At 40.7% G+C, this 23,505-nt stretch overlaps 1 protein-coding gene across 1 annotated transcript; it reads right to left on the minus strand.

Annotated features, from left to right (window-relative positions):
* Positions 1-11,280: 11,280 nt before the first annotated feature.
* Positions 11,281-12,562, minus strand: CPG5 (cuticular protein glycine-rich 5). Its single transcript, XM_028183829.2, has 2 exons — positions 12,404-12,562; positions 11,281-11,865 (listed from the first exon to the last, which is right to left on the minus strand). The coding sequence occupies exons 1-2, from the start codon at positions 12,413-12,415 to the stop codon at positions 11,557-11,559; spliced, it is 321 nt and encodes a 106-aa protein (XP_028039630.2). The 5' UTR covers positions 12,416-12,562; the 3' UTR covers positions 11,281-11,556.
* Between the last annotated feature and the right edge of the window lie 10,943 nt (positions 12,563-23,505).

Raw genomic sequence — 23,505 nt, forward strand, 5'->3', positions numbered from 1 at the left:
TTCGATGTCTCAATTTATGTACTCTTCCTTCCTCAATGCTGAGGGTTGCGACCATTATGTATATATACCAGTTATGTATATATAGTCAAAAAAATATCGGGAACGGACGATTTGTTGATGGTTCCTAACTCAATTTTTTTTAATGTTGTTATATTGTATCAGCCATCGCTGTGCCAGTCTCACCTTTCTAACCGGAACTCATGTTTCACAGAGACTATAGACCAGCGGTCGAGGAACCGGGGTCAATTAACCCAAATGGGGTAAAATTAAATTTTGGGTGGTAAAAATGAAACTTTTGGGAGTAAAAAGTATATATTATTATTGAAGTGAAACTTCTTTAGAATTGTTAAATTTTTAGTTATTGTTTTCTTTTCAAAATTATCATGGGGGCATATCAAAATTATATGAAAGATGTTAAAAAGAAGCGATTTCGTTTTTTTTGTTCTTCGCCACGGGATAATTAATATCAACTTACACAAAAATATTTTGGGGTAGTAATTAAAAAAGTTCCCCGACCGCTACTATAGACGGAACGTTAATTCTTAGCCATGTACACTCACAATATACCCATCGCGAAGTCTTCACCTGCAAGTCCTTTCAAACGAAACTTTAAATACCTAGTATATATTGAATATCTTTTGTGGTCCACTATATTTCATGCGGTGCATCAAATTTGGTTTCCGATTTTTCCACAGGATTTCAAAGTCAAGAATGACATCATTAAATAGTCGCATCGAATAAAACTGTGTTATGGTCACTCGAGTTTTATTTTAAACAATTTGTTGAATTCCTTGTCTTGTTGGGTCATTAATTATGTGATGTGTCGAAATGTGTAACTATTTTATGGATCGCGTGGGCGGACTTGTCGCTATCCACAAGTTACGCTGCGGCCCAGGTTCATATGTGTAATAAATATGTTAAACTCAGAAATAACACTTTAAAGAATCACAAGTCCCATAAATTAAAATTAAGAGTAATCCGCCCAGCGCAGAGTTGACCAGTTCATTGGTAGTTATCCAAGCACACCGCTGTTCATTTTCTCAACTTCAATCCAAATTCATCCTCACAAACTATGGCCCGTGGACCCGTCAAGTTGTCGGTCGAGTCTCACTGCTTATATGTATAAGGCCTGTGCAACTTTTCATCACCGCATGATAGGCATTTAGGACATATTTTTTTTTTTTTAGATCCTTCGGCTATTCAATTCTTGTTGTTATGCAAAAGTCTTTGCCTCATACATACCTACATCTTGTACCAAAAAATATTTTACTTTGTCGTATAATTGAAGAATTTTCAATTTCTAAATATTGTGCAACCCGGCTAATTGATACAGAGATATTTTTGAATGATTAATTTCCCTAATGTTCGTTACAGAAATAAACTCGAGGTCACCCCATTCAAATCATTTAAAAAAAATTATTGATTTTAAACTCTAAATCCTTTTCTATAAAGGTGCTTTATGAAGCCGGTTCCTACAACTCTCATTGACAAGCGAAATGCTTACTTTCGAGTCTTAAAAATATTTTAATATGATACGTCTAGTTCAAGCAAATTTACCCTTTAAGTTTTTTTATTTTAAATGACATTTTTCTGTGCTATCACCATAGCTGTTTCGCGACTATCTTAACATTGTATTTTCGTTCTTAAGCTCAAGGAAAAAGGCTTAGATTCTTCTGTAGCGTTAATCATTTCCTTTCGGAGTTGCGAGACCGGTTTTGCGACCTTGACATTGGTTAGACTTTCCACGGGTTTTGTTTACGTAACTCTGTGAATCTTCATGATGGAAGCAAGCGGCGTGTCGCGGGCTGGTCGGACCTGCTTATATATTATGGAGAAAATGTAAATTCCGCCATCATCACAAAGACGCGGACTTATTCGCTTCTTATTAATCACGTTGTAGGCTCGATATTGGGTACGATGTTTTCAGTCATGTCAAAAAGTAGATCTTTTAATGTTTAAAGCGGAGACAATGTCTTTTACAGCGAATAAAGAGCAAGTCGTATTTGAAGTCGTCGTGGCCTAAGAGATAAGACGTCCGGTGCATTCGTGTTGAGCGATGCACCGGTGTTCGAATCCCAGGCGGGTACCAATTTTTCTAATAAATTACGTACTCAACAAATGTTCACGATTGACTTCCACGGTGAAGGAATAACATCGTGTAATAAAAGTGAAACCCGCAAAATTATAATTTGCGTAATTACTGGTGGTTGGTCCTCTTGTGAGTCCGCGCGGGTAGGTACCACCGCCCTGCCTATTTCTGCCGTGAAGCAGTAATGCGTTTCGGTTTGAAGGGTGGGGCAGCAGTTTTAACTATGAGATCTTAGAACTTATATCTCCAAGTGGGTGGCGCATTTACGTTGTAGATGTCCATGGGCTCCAGTAACCACTTAACACCAGGTGGCCTGTGAGAACGTCCACCAATCTAAGTAATAAAAAAAAAAGTATAGTGCTGAATACTACTGAACCACGTAATGTATGAACTACAAGCTTAGGCGCGGACATCCGACCTTCGACACTCTCTAAGGCTCCTTACATAATGGAAATTATCTGAGAGCGATTTTTAAAGGTATACTTTAATAGGAAAATATACTTTTTTATTGCTTAGATAGGTGGACGAGCTCACAGCCCACCTGGTGTTAAGTGGTTACTGGAGCCCATAGACATCCACAACTTAAATGCGCCACCCACCTTGAGATATAAGTTCTAAGGTCTCAAGTATAGTTACAACGGCTGCCCTACCCTTCAAACCGAAACGCATTACTGCTTCACGGCAGAAATAGGCAGGGTGGTGGTACCTACCCGCGCGGACTCACAAGAGATCCTACCACCACTACAGAAAATAGGATTACTTGGCACATTAGGAAGCATTCTTGGACGAGCTCATACTGAATATATCTTATGAACGGATTCTGTACATAATACATATTATATCGTGGTGCCGCCGTCTGCGATATAACTGAGGTTTGGATCTCACCGGTCAAAGTGGTGGCATTCGAATTGACAAATTTATCGTCTCCGGTAAACACTTAGCACCGGATGAGTCATGAGCTCGTCCACCTAACTACAGGAACCGAAGTCTTAGGTGTATGACCAAGACTTCCTCTAACAAATTAGGCAGATAGCCCCTATTGTATCGTAACATAATTCTTTGAATCAAAAATACAAAATACATCCTTACAAAGTATTCGTAATAAAAAATTGAGCTCGACTAATTTAAGTTTATGGTCCGTATTTAATTGGACTAGTTCATTAGCGTGTTTTGGAATAGTTCAGCGCCGATTGTGATCTTATTCATGAAGAGAATGACTCAGGAAGCCCTCTGTCTGTCATTTATTTAATTTAAATTGTGTACTTACTTTTTTATTTAAACTTGTCAGTCACATTTTGTTCCTGGTCACGATATCTGACTAAGAAACTATTATCGATGTTGTTGTTACGCGCTGGGGTTCGGGATAAATTTTACCGAATTAAAAGTTCACACTGTATTAGTCCTTAGAGCACTTAAAACACTCAACAACCACTTTAAAACTCTCAATTCACTTCTTCTGCTTCGCTTCAGGTGATCCGTCGCTGTTTCGCTTCGAGTAGTTCCGATTACTAACTGACTCGTGCCATCTCTGCAACACTTTTATAATACGAGATTCCTAGAGTTATCGAGAATATTCCACATATTTCGAGTATTGTGTTTCCGCTATCTAACAATAGATGGCGTTGTACTTATCGAGCATTCTAGGTGCTAGTAGATCCTTCGATATTCTTTCGAATATTCGGCGATAGATAGCGTTATTCTTACCGGCGTAATATTATTAACTATGCCAGTGTGTTAAAACAAGAGTTTACGGCAGTCGATGAACCTACGCAGCACATCTCGTGTATACGAGCAGCCTCCTGTTGTGTAATGATTTGTAGGACCTCTTGTGAGTCCGCACGGGTTGGTACCTCCACCCTGCCTATTTCTGCCGTGAAGCAGTAATGCGTTTCGGTTTGAAGGGTGGGGCAACCGTTGTAACTATACTTGAGACCTTGTAACTTATATCATAAGGTGGGCGGCGCATTTACGTCGTAGATAACTATGGGCTACAGTAACCACTTAACACCTCGTCCACCCATCTAAGCAATAAAAAATAAAATAAAAAAGCAAGCCTGTAAGTACGACGCCAAAACACATTTCAAGACACTCTAAATGTATACTCGTTCGCGTATTGTGGCTACGTCAAAACGCACGAGTGTGCACGCGCCCTTACCGGCTTATCTCCTATTATGTTTATAAATCAATTCTACAAATATCAACTAGAAACATTTAAAAATGGTAAACTCGTTCCGCGCCCGAAGCCTCACGGTCGTTTCGTGGGAACTATGTATTAAAACATTTCAGTTCTAACAAATAATAATTTAACAATTTTTACTAATTGTTTTCGTTTAGCTTATCGGTAGAGGAGACTCCATTCCAGACACCCTAGACTACACCCTATGTGATCCTATCCGGTCTAGAATTATAAACCCCGTAGTATTTATTTTTAATTTTTAGTTTGGTTTAAGAGTAATTGCGTTCGCACATGATTAGCGCTGGATTTAATCTCATTCTTATTGTCATGTCGGTGCTCTTTGTTGAAACAAAACGGATCTATTTACAGATTGTCTTTTTTATTTGTCTTATAGATACTTTGTGCCTGTTTGCTTTGTCAGAATTAATGAATAATTAAATTCGTATAGTGATGTGACTGTACCGGACTTCAAATGTCAATGACAGACGAGATGACACCGGAAATTTACATTTTTTAGCATTAGATAACTTATAGGTACCTCTTTTTTGTATATATGGATGCACTGGCATTCGTTTGAGGCATCTACCAACTCCGGTATCTTATCGTTTGTGAAGTCGTCGTGGCCTAACGGATAAGACGTCCGATGCATTTATGTTTAGCGATGCACCGGTGTTCGAATCTCAGGCGGGTACCAATTTTTCTAATGAAAAACGTACTCAACAAATGTTCAGGATTGACGTCCACGGTGAAGGAATAACATCGTGTAATAAAAATCAAACCCGCAAAATTATAATTTGCGTAATTACTGGTGGTTGGACCTCTTTGAGCCCGTGCGGGTGGGTACCACCGCCCTGCCCATTTCTGCCGTGAAGCAGTAATGCGTTTCGGTTTGAAGGGTGGGGCAGCCGTTGTAACTATACTGAGACCTTAGAACTTATTCTCAAGGTGGGTGGCGCATTTACGTTGTGGATGTCTATGGGCTCCAGTAACCACTTAACACCTCGTCCACCCATCTAAGCAAAAAAAAAAAAACCATGGCCAGAGAAGTCGTAGGCCATCTACTCGACTGCATCGTTACTCATATTAATTTTAATAAATAAGCTGGAAAATCAGTTCATTGAAAATGAAAAAGTATATAATACTTATAATATTTACGTAACAGTCCCAAGATTCGGCCGACGCTGGTTATCTGACCTTTTAGATCGGAAGCGCCTAAATTGTGCTAAAATTAATTTACAACAAATAAACTCGTAGTACCGTCGCAACCGTCTGACTTGTTCTCGTGACATTAAAGATCCAACGAGTCGTAGCATATACTCGATGATTGATTGCTTCTTTTTATGATACAATTAATTTACGGCACTAAATAATAACTTCGTTCGCGGGTTTTTGTAATAAATACAGGTTTCATATTGTTAAAACTTGAGCAGTATTTTTATGGTCGATGTTTTTATGTCTTTTTGTGATTTTATAATAAGAGGGATGCGACAAAGCTTTAAAGCTTTAAAGTATGATTTTGAGGTCCGCAGCAGGCGGTAGACTGAGACAAAACTAAGCTAAGTTAGTGTGCTGACTAAGTGCTAAATAGTTACTGCCCTCTTAGTTTCGCGCCGGATCTTCTCAGTGGGTCGCGTTTCCGATCTGGCGGTAGATTCTGCGAAACACTGCTCTTGCTAGGGTCAGTGCTAGCAACACTCCCGGTTAGAGCCCCGTGAGCTCACCTACACGTCAAAGACAGGCTGAAATAGCTTCTCTAGGCTATCAGCATAGGTAGAAAAAAAAAGTAGCTACTGCAGTCCACAGTCGTTATAACGCGAACTGCCAATGTTGAGACATGGGATCGGTGTATCCTCCTCCTCCTCGCGTCGATAATCCTCAGTGCTGAGGGTCGTGGCCTCCTCTAATAAATTTCTCCTGCATTCTCTTGCGCCATTCCTGCCTGTCCTCGGCTGTGTGGATAGCAACGTGGACTGAGGTATTGAGAGTGGAGCGTATTTGGTCCGACCAGCGAATTGGATTTCTGCCTCTGTGCCTTCTCCCGCATACCTTGCCTGTTACCAGGTATATTGTATTTAGGCTTGATAAATTGATTTGTAGAAGTTAAATAAAGCTTTATTTTAATGTCGTAATATTGCTTAATATACTAATAGTCGAAAGTGTAGCTATTTTTGTGTATATTTTAATTTTTAACCTTGGAAATGTATCTCAACTACAGGACCGTCCGTGGCATGTCCGTCGTGCAATTAACAGGTTCCCAATGACAGATTACACAACTAAATACTCACTCCCATTACTCGGACACTAGATCATTTGAAAATGGTGTAATTGATTAATTAGTTCAAGAATGAGAATGTGATTACTGCGGTCTTGCAATACTCGATATAGATTTTTATTTTTTATTGCTTAGATGGGTGGACGAGCTCACAGCCCATCTGATTGTTAAGTGGTTACTGGAGACATAGATATCTACAACGTAAATGCGCCATCCACCTTGAGATATAAGTTCTAAGGTCTCAGTATAGTTACAACGGCTGCCCCACCCTTCAAACCGAAATGCATTACTGCTTCACGGCAGAAATAAGCAGGGTGGTGGTACATACCCGCGCGGACTCACAAGAGGTCCTACCATCAGTAATTACGCAAATTATAATTTTGCGGGTTGAATTTTTATTACACGATGTTATTCCTTCACCGTGGAAGTCAACCGTGAACATTTGCTAAGTACGTATTTCATTAGAAAAATTGGTACTTGCCTGCGGGATTCGAACACCGGTACATCGCTTAACACGAATGCACCGGACGTCTTATCCTTTAGGCCACGACGACTATTACTACTTTTTTTAATTAGTAAATATGGAGATAAAAAAATCGGACAGATACAGCGTAAGTACACCTAATATGTACTGGAGAGCATTATGGTCCAGATGCCTTGGCACACACTAGACATTGTATCATCTCAGCCTATTCTTCGAACAACTCTCCAATTGATGTCCAGTTGTATTAAAGTCCAGAATCGTTCCAAGTCGTTATCAATGCCCGTAAATCCGTTCCTTACGATCTGAGCATTGAGCTCACACCGCGGAGTGTGGCATCATTTACGTATCGCTGAGTCGGTCTGGCCCGCGGCGCTCCCAAATAATTGACCTTCGTTTTTGAATTCGGTCATATAAATAACAACCAATGCGAAAACTAAATGTAAATTAAAATTAAACGCTCCAAGAAATCAGGTTGGTTTTAAATACACAATTCTAAACGTGAAATTACAAAACTGAGTTAGTCATGCCGGGACTGGTTTTGCTTGTATACATAACACTTGATATTCACAGAAAGACTTATTTAAGTTTCAGATTAATTTAGTGTTACAGTTCATTAAAAAAATCATTTTTATTTTTATTCGTCAAAGGAAAGACGGGAAGCTCCTAGGCTAAGGAAAGCTGTGATCGTCGAGAAAACAGTCGAGCCAGCTTAAGTTGATTGTTATTGCCCCACAATTTAAGGGACCAAATCTTATCTTAGAATCTCACACATCTATATTTTCTTCCATTACAGAATATTTTTCCTTACACGCTCTCTTGACACCTCGTTCTTATTCTTGTTCGCGATATTACGGCAAGACAGGGAAGTAGTACAGACTAAGGTTATTTTCGAAGGGTCGCACCGAGTATGCACTGATCTGTTAATCGTGTAATAAAAATCAAACCCGCTAAATTATAATTTGCGTAATTATTAGTGGTAGGACCTCGCGTGAGTCCGCACGGGTAAGTACCACCACCTTGTTTATTTCTGCAGTGAAGCAGTAATGTATTTTGGTTTGAAGGGTGGGGCAGCAGTTGTAACTATACTGAGACCTTTAAACTTATATCTCAAGGTGGATGGGGACATTTACGTTGTAGATGTCTATGGGCTCCAGTAACCACTTAGCACCAGGTGGGCTGTGAGCGCGTCCACCTATCTAAGCGATAAAAAAAAAGTAGACGTACGAATATGTACGTACACATTATTATCTTTCTTACTAATGTTACTCTCCACTTAGTGTTGCCGGGGCCTTCAGTTTATAAATTCCACTTTGAATTTCTTAGTTTCGTGTCTCACAATGAATAGCCCGCCTTATATTTATAATGTCAAACTATCGTCATACGTCGTACGTAGTATCTCGTTACCGCGTCCGAATGTTGGTCAATCACCCTCGTTGTACATTTAAGATTATAGTTTAAACATGTTTATGCTACATTGCAAAAATCGCATCGGGCTTGTGTTGGCTAATGTTTATTACTGTGCTCTGAATTCGCATTTGTTTCTTTTCATCGTTGCGGAAAAATCAAATAAACAGTCGTCCTATGTTGAAAGTTGTCAAGTTGGGAGCCAGCTCCGCAGTCGATTCTAGTCTCGAGATCACGTCCACTAGACCGAGCGATTAGACCCACTTTATTTTTCGGTTTTTAATTGAAATTTTTTTTATGGTTTGATCTTGAATTAATTTTTATCATTTGATAATTTTATACGTTTCGTTTTATTATTTTCATTTTTATTTTATTATTATTTGATCATACTATTTAGTGTACGAGACCGAATTAGAAATGAGGCGATCCGTATAAGAACCAAAGTTGCTCACACAGCCCGTAGTATTGGAAAGCTGAAGTGGCTGTGGGCAGGCCACATAGCGCGAAGATTGGACGGCTGATGGGGCAGAAGGATCCTCGAGTGGAGACCACGTACTGGCAAGCGCAGTGTGGGACAGCCACCTACCAGATGCAGTGACGAGTATATTAACATTCGGCTATTATAAATTGAAAAAAAAACGCTTCTCATCATTTACTCATTTTTTTTATCATTTTCTTGATACTGGTCAGGATATCTGTGGGCATCTCTTGGGTCAGCGCCTAACCTGCTAATGATCTCCCTTATACTGCTTCAAACGATAGTTAAAATCCTGTAGATATTGCGTACAATACTCACGCTTCTCCTTCCTCGGCCAATACATTCATAAAGTATGTGATTTATAGCTCTGTCAACTTATGACAGTTAAGGCGTTAGTAGCTTCCAAGCATTCCGATATGTGTCTACTTAAAACATTTAACGGTCTTATGTAATCTTACTCGATGATTATATATGAGATAAAATAATTTAAGATACATATTGATTATAGATAAATATACATAGATAGCTGCGATAAGATACATATTCAATTTATAATTCGTATGTTATTATAAGATTAATCGGGAGATTATTATGAGAGTGTCCCAGGGTGGGCCGGGACCCTACTGCATTAGGCTCCTCACCCAACATCTCACACCTAAGGGTCGAAGGTGTGAGATTAGATTAGCATGTGTCACAAATGCACTAACTGATCAGACATACGTGATTACCAACTGAATTTCTCGTCAGATTTTCTCAGTGGGTCGCAATTAAGATCCGGTAGTGGATTCTTTTTTTTTTTAATTCTTTTTTTATTGTTTAGATGGGTGGACAAGCTCACAGCCCACCTGGTGTTAAGTGTTTACTGGAGCCCATAGACATCTACAACGTAAATACGCCACCCAAATTGAGATATAAGTTCTAAGGTCTCAGTATAGTTACAACGGCTGCCCCACCCTTCAAATCGAAACGCATTAGTGCTTCACGGCAAAAATAGGTAGTAGGGCGGTGGTACCTACCCGTACGGACTCACAAGAGGTCTTACCACCAGTAAATCATTCAGCAGAGCACTACTCTTGCTAGGGCTAGTGTTAGCATATTGTCCGTGTCCATTAGTCCGTGAACTCACCTATCAGTCCCCGCGAAGTTGGAATAGTCCCCTAGGGTTTTTCCACATACCCCTTGGCCCAAAAAAGGCCCTTGGGCTACCAACGATTAGGGAAAAAAACACGACTGTAGCCGTTTCTAATTATAATTTGTATTAATTTTGTGATTTATAATCGTAATAAATATTCGTGACTCGTTCTTATAACACAAGTTACATTTGGTTCGGAGGCCGAGGCCTTTGATATTTGTTTTGTTGTACAAATTTTTTTTTTTTTTTATTGCCCTTGTAGGCAGACGAGCACACGGCCCACCTGATGGTGAGTGGTTACCGTCGCCCATGGACTTCAGCAATGCCAGGGGCAGAGCCAAGCCGCTGCCTACCGCTTAAGAATACACATACGATGTAGTTATGTGACATTCTTACACGCAACTATCCTTCAAGAAGTTGCAGCTTTGAGACTGGACCAGTTTCGAGTTTCGATCTATCTTTCTACGAATATCACACAGCTTTTTAATACTGGTGGTAGAACGTCTTGCAAGTCCGCACGGGTATATAAGCCTGATGTATCTCTGGTTTCCACAATAAAAGGAATCCAAGCTTGGGGCCAGATAACCTTATGTGACGTGTTTCAGAGTCTAAAGGAAAATGATTATTAGATAGTATGAAAATCGAGGAGCGCGTGTCATCCCCACTCGGTCCCCGCACAGTACTCCGAGGTCTCTCCGCAGTAATAAATCATTGTTTTTTTTTCTATTGCATAAATGGATGGAAGAATTTACGACCCACTTGGTGCTAATTGTTAACCGAAGCCCATAGACCTTGAGACATGACACCTTGAGACATGAGAAAAAACAGCTGCGCCACCCTTCAAATCGAAAGCCATTATTGCTTCACGCCAGAAACAGGCAGGGTGGTATCACGTAAGCAATAAAATAGGTCCATTAGGTTAGCAGCAGATACAAAAAAACAATGAAGGACAAACCTAAGCCAGCTCAGCCAGGCAATATCATGTGACGATGTTCCATCGGTAACATACTGATAATGCCATTCTATGACCAACACAAGTTTTAGGTTGTGTGGTGTTGCTCTTCCACCAGGCCGTTCCATCCCCAAACCAGCAAACCAAACAGACCTCTGTCTTCGAAGCCTGTTATAATGCAAGGTGCACTCATGGATACCCGGTGTCTCCTTGCCAGTGTGAGAACGCGTTGCAAATCAACCGGTTCCATCTTTAACGTAGCTTCATTTTTTATTTATGAAATAAAACAAAAATTCAATAAAACAATTAATTTAATCAGGTACTTGAACCAATTAATATAATTTTCCATTGTCCGGTCGGTACAAAGTGTATTTGGATGTTAATAATGCATTTGAGAATTTTTGAAAAAAAAAAAAGAAATAAAAACAAGATTCTCGTTTTGATATGAATTCTAGCAACAAAACTATGTGAATATTTAAAATGTCGCAGACAGATTATTACGAACACTCGTGCATCTATACATTGAGTTACTGCATATACTGTATAAAAGTTGTGATGAATCCAAGAATTTACCAGTAGCTCCTAGCTTTGTTCCATCCATGACCACCACTGTAGCCATGCCCACCGAAACCGTGACCGCCATAGCCGTGACCACTGTAGCCGTGACCGCCATACCCGTGACCGCTATACCCGTGACCACCATAGCCCAGACCACCGTATCCATGACCACCGTATCCATGACTACCATAGCCCAGACCGCTATGGTATCCTCCGGACCAGCCCCCGTAGCCCGAGCTGTATCCTGGACTCGACCATCCGCTCTTGATGTAGCCAGCGGAGGCGGCGACCACCAACATGGCGAGGGCAACGAGGGAAGCCTGAAAATTTAATTATGTACTGCAGTAGGTACTTTCAAGAGTCATTGTGGCAGCGCAGACCCATCAATCAGATCACTCCTTGTTCTTATTGAAAATATATTCATTCTTAAGGTTTTTTTTTCCTACCTAAGCTGAGAGCCTTGAAAGGCTATATCAGCGTAGCCTTAACTAGTAGGTGAGCTCACGGGGCTCAAGCCTGATGACATTGCTAACACGAACCCTAGCAAGAGCCGTTCTTTGCAGAATCTACCGCCGGATCGGAAACGCGAGAAGATCCGGCGAGGAACTCAGTGGGCTGTGTCTGAGGGTTCATTTACTCGTCGAGCCCTTCGTCGCAAGCGACGGGTTCGACGAGAACGATGATGGTTCTTAAGGAACATTACGTTAAATACACTAAAAGTCTCCGATCTGTTTACTTTGCCAAAGCCTGAAGTCGAATTTAAAATTACATTGCATTAAATTTAACAAAATGAAACATTCCAAATGCATATTAATTAGTGTAATAAAATTCTTTAATTAGAAGCAAAATAAAACTTACGTAGAATCTCATGTTTTAGTTGTTGTAGTGTTTCGCAAGCGCACCAGACACTCAGTACGAGGTGCGGGAGCATCTTCATCCTTTTATACGTGATGCTGGCCATCGCTCGAGTCCGCATACTGGATAGCATTGTTCCGAACTAGTTTGTGTACCTGCATAATCGATGATTCATTATAATACACTAGATTTTGTTTATGGTTAGGACTGTTATTATTTTAATCTAAATTCGAAGGTCGAAATTCGATATCTTCTGTCGTTGCAGACGTATCGAGTGATGCAACGGTGTTCGAATCCCGCTGGCGGGTACTAATTTTCGACTAATGAAATACGTACTTAACAAATGTTCACGATTGACTTCCACGGTGAAGGAATAACATCGTGTAACTAATAAAAATGAAACCCGCAAAATTATAATTTGCGTAATTACTGTTGGTAGGACCTCTTGTGAGTACGCACGGGTAGGTACCGCCGCCCTGCCTATTTCTGCCGTGAAGCAGTAATGCGTTTCGGTTTGAAGGGTGGGGCATACTGGGATGGCGCATTTATGTTGGAGATGTCTATGGGCTCCAGTAACCACTTCCCACCACCACCAATCGAAGCAATGAAGAAAAAGACCCCCCGCATGTCCGTTTTGTATAATATCCAATATAACCAAATAACTACAATTATAGTTATTTGGTTATATTGGAAATTTTTTGAAAATTTCCTTCAGTAAAGTAATTGACAAAAAACAATTGAAATGTGTAGCAGGGGGTTATTGTTAAATGACAATAAAGAGTGGCATAGCGGCTTATATTGTTGTTGTTGCTTAAGGTCCTAGGGTCCCCCTGGTGAGGCAGAGGTCTCCAACAGTATTTCGACATCGGTTTCGGGCTAAGCGCTCTACTTCAGACAACCTTAGCCGGATTGTCTTCATCTTATATATTCAACACGATCTATGACGTCGTTAAAATTATATCCGTCAACATTATCAACAAACATACAGCGCGACCTGCGCGTTGTTGTTTATATCATTTTTGTATATTACTGCATGGCCTTCGTAATTTAAGTAAAAATGTGATTGATTTTCATTTCCTTGTGTTCTTGTCGGATTTTGTCACTTAGTTTTTAGTTCCTCGATCTAAGTGCTAGTGTTTCATGAGGTACTCTCGAATGAGAGCTTAAAGTTGTTATTAACATTTTGTTGAAGCGCATGTTCTACCGCGGGAGATGAATTACTAAGTGTCCATAGAGGTAACTAACTATGTTTGATTCCCAAAGAAATTCAAATTGATAAAACCACGTAAAATTATATTAAAGTTTCCGCAGGTCGTATTTTTTGAATTTGCGTGGATCTGGTCATCTTCAGTCTAATAATTCGATTTAATATGCAGTTCACGATATACCCGACTACCATAATGAAAAAAAGGGCAATGATTTTAGTGAATTTAAAAATTTAATAGTTAAAAATAATTACCTAGATTAGATTAGTCACAAGGTAGTTTAAATTAGCGATTATAATCTGGTCGATACGAATTTACTTAAAACGATTACGTAAAAATAATAAAAATCCAAGGTATTTTTTTTTAACTACTTTTTTTTAACTATTACTGGTGGTAGGAGCTGTTGTGAGTCCGCGCGGAAAAAAATCACTTAGATGTTGCAATTTTTCGTAACCCACTAACGCCACGTCGTGAATACCGTTACCCACCTTGAGACGCGGATCCGAAATCCCAATTTTTTTTTTTTTTTTTGTGATTGAAGGATTACTGATGGCCCGGACGCCTATCCAGTTTCACCAGGACAGGTGGGCGAGCAAAGGCTCAGCCAAGAGGGGTGGGATTTGCTAACAGCTACCCGAGCGCCTCCGAAGGAGACCTAACAGCTCAAGAGTAGCTGCTTCGCGAATGAATCTACTACCGGATCGGAATCGCGACCCACTGAGAAGATCCGGCGAGAAACTCAGCGAACTGATTCATGGGTTAGGTTGCACGGCGAACTCTTTGTCGAGTTCGACGAGTACGGTTACCGAGGTCCCTAAGCCTGCTCCTAGTGTTAGAGCTGAAGGCGTCTAATGCAAAGGTTATTGGATCTGATGGATCCGTAAGGACGTGTCTAGGGCGTCGACGGTGACTGGCTCCTGCGTGATCAGGATTCGGGGAGTAGTCAGCGGCGGCAACGATAAGGCGATTATCATGACGTATAGCCTTATCGAAGTACCGTTCCGACGCTGACTTCATGTATTTCTGGATCGATTCGAGGCCCAGGTCGTCGTGTAGGTCAACGTTCCTCAGGAACCACGGAGCTCCGACGGCTAGCCTGCAAAAGCGGGATTGTAGAGATTGGAGGGTGTCTATGTGTGTTCGGGCCGCGTGAGCGAACACCGCACTCGCGTAAGTCATGACGGGCCTTATGCAAGTTTTGTAAAGTGTCACCTTGTTCCGAAGGGACATTTTACTCCGCTTACAGATCATGGGGTAGAGTCTACCGAGAATAAACGCGGCACGGTCACGAACTGATTTAATATGCGGGCGGAATGTCATCGATGCATCCAGAGTAACGCCCAGGTACTGTTACTGGTGGTAGGACCTCTTGTGAGTCCGCGCGGATAGGTACCACCGCCCTGCTTATTTCTGCCGTGAAGCAGTAATGCGTTTCGGTTTCAAGGGTGGGGTAGCCGTTGTAACTATACTGAGACTTTAGAACTTGTATCTCAAGGTGGGTGGCGCGTCTACGTTGTAGATGTCTATGGGCTCCAGTAACCACTTAACATCAGGTGGGCTGTGAGCTCGTCCACCCATCTAAGCAATAAAAAAAAAAAAAGGTACTTGACCTTCCTGGCCCAGGGTATGGGTTGTCTAAAGAGAGTAATCGGGTGTGTGAGATTCCTCCTCCTAATCCGGGATGAAATCCGTGTGGAGCTTCCCCTCTGAAATAGAACCGCAGTACTTTTCGCTGGGTTGATGTCTATGCGCCATTTTCGGAACCACTGTCCTAGGGCTAGGGCTGCGCTCTGAAGCTTCTTCGCGACTAGGGACTTGTTTCTACTGGAATAGTAACCAGTCGTGTCATCGGCGAATAAAGTTAACTGGGTCGGCGGCGACCGGGGAATATCGTTGACGAATAAGCTAAATAGGAGGGGTGAGAGGACAGAGCCTTGCGGGACTCCAGCTGTGAGAGGTCGCGGGGAGGAGCGGGTTCCCTCGACTCGATATCGAAAAGAGCATCCCAATTGTATTATACAACCACTGCACGTCTGTCGGACTGGATCTCGTCAGTTTGATTTGGCAGAAATAGACAGGATGGTGCTGCGTCGTGATGCTGTGCGGATTCTTAAAGAGTTATTACTTTTTTTTTCTTTTTTTTTTTCTTAGATGAATTTACGTGCTCACAGCCCACCTGGTGTTAAGTGATTACTGGAGCCCACAGACACTTACAATGTGAATTCCGCCACCCACCTTGAGATATGTGTTCTAAGGTCTCACTTTTAACAGTACAACGGCTGCCCCTCTCTTCAAGCCGAAACGCATTACTACTTCACGGCAGAAATAGGCAGGGTGGTCGTACCTACCCGTGCGCACTCACACCACGTCGTACCACCAGTACCAATAATTGGAGACGTTGATCTTAAACCCGCATGATATTGTACAACCCCTGTTTCATCCTTCGGACTGGATCTCGACAGTTTTTTTCCGCGGAAGTAGGCCGGATGGTGCCGGACCGTGATACTGTGGGGGGCCTTAAAGAGGCATTACGTCTTACGTCCGCGTGCACGCACTAACATGGCGACTTTAACATTTCAAATAGCTGATTTAAAAGACGTATCTAGTTTTAGATTTTATCTGAAATACCAATGTTTTAAGCGGGTATAATGTGTAAAAAGTAGTTCTATTAGCGATCCTGGTATAACTTTGTGTTGACATATAGAAATAAAATGCCAAACGGGACCATGTTTTATTTGATCCATTTTACATGACTTCATTTTATTAGTTTTCTTATTACGATAATAAAATTTTAATAGAGATGATGTTTGAATAAAACATGATACAATGAAGTTCCGTCTTGGTGCTACAGGCGGCGAACATTACAAATAACATTTCGACTTTTGTATAAAATAAACTTCAAACAAACAAAAGGTATCCGTCCGACGAGGGGAACATCAAAGTACAAACAAAATTATTATTTTTATTTCATTCCAAGCATTTTCATATTTATCTACCTTTTAAACCTTGACTGGACTTCCACAAACAATTCAAGACCAAAATTAGCCAAATCGGTCCAGCCGTTTTCGAGTTTTAGTGAGACTAACGAACAGCAATTCATTTTTATATATAATATAGTAGATAGAAGATATATATTTTATTACTGGTGGTAGTACCTCTTGTGAGTCCGCGCGGGTAGGTACCACCACGTTGTAGATGTCTATGGGCCCAGTAACCAATTAACATCAGGTGGGCTGTGAGCTCGTCCATCCATCTAAGCAATAAATAAAAAATCAACCTATTTAAGAACTGATACACTGACTGTCCCATTTCATAAGACAGTAAATATAAGACAGTGAAGATGCTTTTAGATGAGTACACGTCTCGTCTGGTGGTAAATAAGGACCGACGCTTATGAGCATTAGTAAAACCAGAGGCAAATCCTTTTGAAGGTGACCAGGTTATAGCGGTTATGTGACACCGTGGAGGGGAGTTCATCCAGAGCCAGATTTACCTTGTAATTATCATTTATTTGATTAGAGAAACATCAATCGAACAACAAAGGTTTGCCTTATTTTTTATTTATTTGCGTAGATGGGCGGACGAGCTCACAGCCCACCCGGTGTTAACTGGTTAAATACCGCCACCCAACTTGCGATATGAGTTCTAAGGTTCTATGTCAGCACATCCAACCACCGTAACGGCTTCACTTATTGTGCAGTCAAGCACACACAAAGACAGAAACAATGAACGTGTTTACGACTTTGTTATAAATAACTAGACAATATAATAATATGTTTTGTCACATTCAGTCCTAAATAAATTAAAAGGCTTGGATGGATTCTATTAACATTTTTATTAGCTAAGATTGGCACGATCCTCTTGGTTGTAGCTAGTTCCTGGAGACATCCACCACCCTTGAAATTTCAGTTCTCTGTCCCAATTGTACAGTTACTACGAATTATAACGTTTATGGGTTTGATTTTTATTACAGGATGTTATTAGACATTCAGGAACTTGTGTTAAGTATGTATTTCATTATAAAGTATAGTACCTAACTAGGAAATACAATACATAAGGTAGGGTCAATGATAAAAGATCTCGTAGACGAAGCGTCATGCACTGGACTGACCAAGTGAAAGACCTTACCGTAAAAGTCCACTTAAGGAGTGCGTGTGCCCAGCCTCAGCTCGCGAACTGCGGAGAACAGCTGTCAAGGCTTTAATAAACAAGGATTCCACATGACCATGACTTATCTGCCAAGAGTAGCCGAATATGATGACCTGACTGCAGGATGTAAACACCGGTAGAATCACCAGATACAAGTATACCATAAGTACCATCTTTAAACCATGACGACTTTGAAAAAGATAAGACATAAAAAAACAGTTACTTTTTTATTGCTCTTGCAGGCAGACGAGCATGCAGCCCACCTGATGGTGAGTGGTAACCGTCGCCCATGGACTTCAGCAATGCCAGGGGCAGAGCCAAGCCGCTGCCTACCGCTAACCAGTGCCACCTAATAACTATCAACAGTGTGATGTCTAATAACTGTCACTATAAATGAATTTAAGAGCTGTAGAGTGTACCAGCAGTGTCGAGGAGGGGCCGGATTTGCGTACTCTATCTACGCGCATCCTCTCATCCAAAGTCGAACAGATCAGATGCTCTGACCTCATGGTTGGTAACTTGTTGTATCCTTTTTCGTATCGTAATCATTTTGAAGCATTAATTTATAATTTATTAATTTTATAAAACGTGATAACAAATTAAATCTCATAAAACAATGTATGTACATTCTTGTTAAATTATATGATGTTTAAATGGAACTTGTTATTACGCAGCTATAAAGATGCTTAAGGCCTGATATGCCACAGGCCAGAGGACCGGCCCACTGGGCCATAAATCATTTAAAATCGATTAAATCATAATATAGCGTGTGTTCAAGGCCGACTTCCATGATGAAGGAACAACGTCATGAGTTAAATTAAATTCATTATCAATTTGTTGCCTTCATGAGCGATGGTGACCATTAGCCGTGGGCATAAGATGGACCGAGTGATCGTTTGCCTACAGCATTAGAAAATGTTTTGGATCTGAATTATGGGATCGGATGCTTAAATTTCAAGCGACGAAGTGTTTAATGGTTTTGGCAGTGGCTCAGTCAGGAGGGGTGGAATTTGCTAACAGCTGCCAGAGCACTTCAAAAGGAGACCTAACAACTCAAGAGCAATTGTTTCGCGAATTAATCTACTACCGGATCGGAATCGCGACCCGCTGAGAAGATCCGGCGAGAAACTCAGCGAGCTGATGCATGGGTTAGGTTGCACGTCGAACTCTTTGCCGAGTTCGATGAGTACGGTTACAGGGGTCCCTAAGCCTGCTCCTAGGGTTAGAGCTGTGTTTAATTATGTGTAAGCTCCGCAAAACAACAGATCGCTTGTTTGTATCCAGCAACTCTCCAACTTCGCGAATTGAAAGAGAAATACACCCATCCCGCTCTTCCTTGAAAATATTAAAATACGCTATATATGCATAATATTTAATATAAGATCATAAATAAGTCAAGTGATTTCGTATTTGCTCAAACCAAACAAATAGTGGTACAATATTTTTTAGATACTTAAAATCATATTTAATTTTGATGTTCGTTAATTTTTAGATTCTATTAGTTTCTTTGTTCGTCGCGTCGTAAATAATAAGTTATTTAATTTTTAATATAATCTGTTTGTTGATTTTCGATTGGATTGTAATTTAATTTTGAATAAAGATAATATGCATTTGAAAAGCTTGCACGGAATTTTATCGACAAATATATTTGATTTTTGATTGCCGACAGGAGTTGTTTGACTAGTATTTAGGTTACCGTTTGTGTTTTCATTAATCATTTAATACACAAATATCAAGGGCACACAGTAACGCACGTCCCTGTAAAATCATAATTAAAATGATTTAATTTAACTTAGACCTCATCTGCACTCTATAATCTGCCTTAAAATGAACCACAGTACTTAAGTGAATCCACGAAACTCGGCAGGTATCTCTCTGTGTGTAAATGAAATACGTACTCAACAAATGTTCACGATTGACTTCCACGGTGAAGGAATAACATCGTGTAATAAAAATCAAACCCGCAAAATTATAATTTGCGTAATTACTGGTGGTAGGACCTCTTGTGAGTCCGCGCGGGTGGGTACCACCACCCTGCCTATTTCTGCCGTGAAGCAGTAATGCGTTTCGGTTTGAAGGGTGGAGCAGCCGTCGTTACTATAAATGAGACCTTAGAACTTGTATCTCAAGGTGGGTGGCGCATTTACGTTGTGGATGTCTATGGGCTCCAGTTACCACTTAACACCAGGTGGGCTGTGAGCTCGTCCAACCATCTAAGCAATAAAAAAAAAAAAAAACCTTGTATTAAATTTTACAACATTAATGAATAATTAACAAACAATTAAATAAACTATAACATTATTGTTAGCATGTTAAGTCCGGGAACTCAAGCATCGATCTCGCGTCGCGCCACACTGTACAAATATACCTCGACTGATTTCTTGAGACTATTAATTTATTTATTTATTACACTTCATGTACAATTTACAATAGCGGACTTATGCCTAAGGCATTCTCTACCAGTCAACCAAAGGTGGTAGGTGCAATGAAATTTATATTAAACTAGCTGACCCGGCAGACTTCGTAGTGCCTCAATCGATAAATAAAAGACCTAAACTTTTATATAGAATAAACTTAAAACAAACAAAAGGAATCCGTCCGACGGGGGACACGTCAAAGGGAAAACAAAATTGTTATTTTTATTTAATTCCGAGAATTTTCATATTTTTATACCTTTTAAACCTTCTCTGGACTTCCACAAATAATTCAAGACCAAAATTAGCCAAATCGGTCAAGCCGTTTTCATGTTATGTCGTGACAACGGAAAACGGGTTTCATTTTTATATATATAGATTACAAACACTTATACATATATTTATACAGTATTAAAAGGAATATATTAATAAATTCACTTAACAAATAACTTCATCTTAATAAGTTCATGACGATTCCGCTAACTTTTCCAACAACATTTGCCGAACCCTTAACTTAAACGCGCAGCGGTTAGTAATGGTCCTGATCTCGAGAGGAAGCGCATTCCATAGCAGAACAGATTGCACGACGAAAGAGTTACGAACATAACTAGAACTATGTGTGGGACAACGAATTAATGGGCTATGGAGAGAACGTAGGGTCCGCTCACGGTCAGAGTGAAGATATTGAAAATAGGGAGCTAGATAGGAAGGAGGTTCTAGGTTCTATGGAAACTATGATGAACGGGCCGTAATGTTTCCGTTGTAAAGATAAACTTTTAACTTTCTAAGTTTTAATTGGAGCGACTTACGCGCAATAAAGGCACAGACGCTACCGACGGTTAAATTTTATTTCGCACAAGAACTAATCGCGCCTAGTATCGTGTCTGGTTGTGGCAGGCATGTTGGATCTCGTTGCCTCTCCCGTCGCTTGAGACGAAGGGCTCGACGAGTAAATTAACCCACAGACACAGCCCACTGAGTTTCTCGCCGGATCTTCACAGTGGGTCGCGTTTCCGATCCGGTGGTAGATTCTGCGAAGCACGGCTCTTGCTAGGGTTAGAGGGTTAGCAACACTCCCGGTTTGAGCCCCAAGAGCTCACCTACACGCTGGGGTAAAGCTCAAATAGCCGTAGAGTAGGTAGGGGAAAAAAGTTGCTTCGTAAAACGCGGCCATACATTTTGGCTGGAGCATCAAAATGTTAATAAAACTCACGTATTCTACTAGACGGACATTAATACGCTAATTAATTCATCGTTATACTTTTAGTTTTGATTTGGCCTGCGAATATTTTATGTTTTTATCAATGACGCCGACCATTTAACGAGAACTCCGCCGTCTGTGTTCAGATATGAGGCCGACATATATATTTTTTATTTTTGTTACTTTAAATGAGCAGATGAGTTGACGACGCATTTTATAGGAAGCGCAGCCGATACAGCCGCATAACTTGAAGATGCACGGTGGAATCTAACCGTACTCAGGATAATGATTGTAGTAATCATGCAGACCGACGATGAAGTAGTATAACAAATAGTACAGAGTGGCGTGTAGTCTATTACCGCGAGCTCTACATGAAGTGTAAATATAATGCTAAGTTGGCGTCAATAGCTCCTGCTCATTGGAGTCAACGAGATACGCGCAGGAATTAGTTCAATTACGACTCACCGGCTGTAAACATCTATAAAACAGACAGTAATGTTCGTTGATCTTTGAGTCCGTACCTATTAAAATAATAACAAATAATTGTTTTGATATTATAAATACGGATTCCGTGTTTATTGGTTGTCCAATGTATAATTAATGAATGAAGCGAATCGCGATATATACTCTTTAACTGTAAAATTAGCACTTGTTTCATAATTGTTTGCTTATCGATGCCTCCAATGAACACTACGCTAACTCCAAATTTACAGGAGGAGCGTTTAAACGAAAAAAGTTGAAAAATCTTTATTATTGCAGATATATTTATGGTTTTTTTTGTGTAACTAGCTGATTTACTCTTGCTTCGAACCCCATCAATAATGATTAATTGTAATACTTTTAAAATAGTGAAGCGATTTGCGTGAAAAACGAAAATTTAAAAATTTTGAGTTAGAGTAGTGTTCATTGGAGGCATCGTTATGGAAGTAGTTGCAGATGTGAGATCACGGGAATCCACTAGTATGCTGTTGGTTCGTGCGCGATACCTTGTACGCGTAGTTATAATATGGTGGTTTGGTTAAATAATATTTTAGTTCGGAATACTGAACGTTTTCGCGGGTTGTTGATATCATTCCAAGTAGGTTGATTGTCATCGAAGACAGGCAGGGCTTGCGGTCAGCCTCATCCGTAGAAGATCACCGTCGCACGCGGCCCACATCTATGTCTGAGGCCAGCTTACTACCTATCAGAACTGCGTTCAATTTAGACATTATGGAGTACTAGCTGTACCCGTTCGCTTCGCTGGGCATTTGAAATTAACATTATTATTTCTCACCCCCACACAGATTCTCATCATTAACGCCCCCGCAACTATTATAGGGAGTCCAACAATCATATAATGGATGGATGGACATGGATAACCAAGTTTCAAATCAATCGGATGCATGGCTCAGTAGTTATAACGGAACATCCGTAAAAACCACTGTAGATTTATATATTAGTATAGATTCGACTAACCTGTGCCTTTTTCCTACCTAAGCTGATACCTAACCTTGAGAGGCTACGTTAGCGTAACCTAACAAGTAGGTGAGCTCACGGGGCTTAAATCTGATGACATTGCTAACACTAACCGTAACTAGCAATGGCAGTACTTCGCAGAATCTAGCACCGGATCGGAAACGCGACCCACTGAGAAGATCCGGCGAGAAACTCAGTGGGCTGTGTCTGAGAGTTAATTTACTCGTCGAGCCCTTTGTCACAAGCCACGGGTTCGACGAGAACGGTGACCGGTGCTTGAAGTACCTAGAAGCACCGTTAGTGGATCGGGAGGATCTAAATTGACGTGCTTAGGGCGACGTCGATTGTTTACCATTCGGTCCACAGGATCGGGTATGTAGTTACCGGCGGCAACCTGAGCCACTTACTTATTGAGTACACTATATCCTTTTATTTATTTATTGCTTAGATGTGTGGATGAGCTCACAGCCCACCTGGCTTAAGTGGTTACTGGGGCCCATAGACATCTACAACGTAAAGGCGCCACCCACCTTGAAATATAAGTTCTAAGGTCTCAAGTATAGTTACAATGGCCGTCCCACCCTTTAAACGAATCACATTACTGCTTCACGGCAGAAATAGGAGGGGTGGTGGTGGTACTTACCCGTGCGGACTCACAAGAGGTCCTACCACCAGTGA

This window comes from Bombyx mandarina, chromosome 18, assembly GCF_030267445.1.
Source record: "Bombyx mandarina strain Sakado chromosome 18, ASM3026744v2".
Lineage (NCBI taxonomy): Eukaryota > Metazoa > Arthropoda > Insecta > Lepidoptera > Bombycidae > Bombyx > Bombyx mandarina.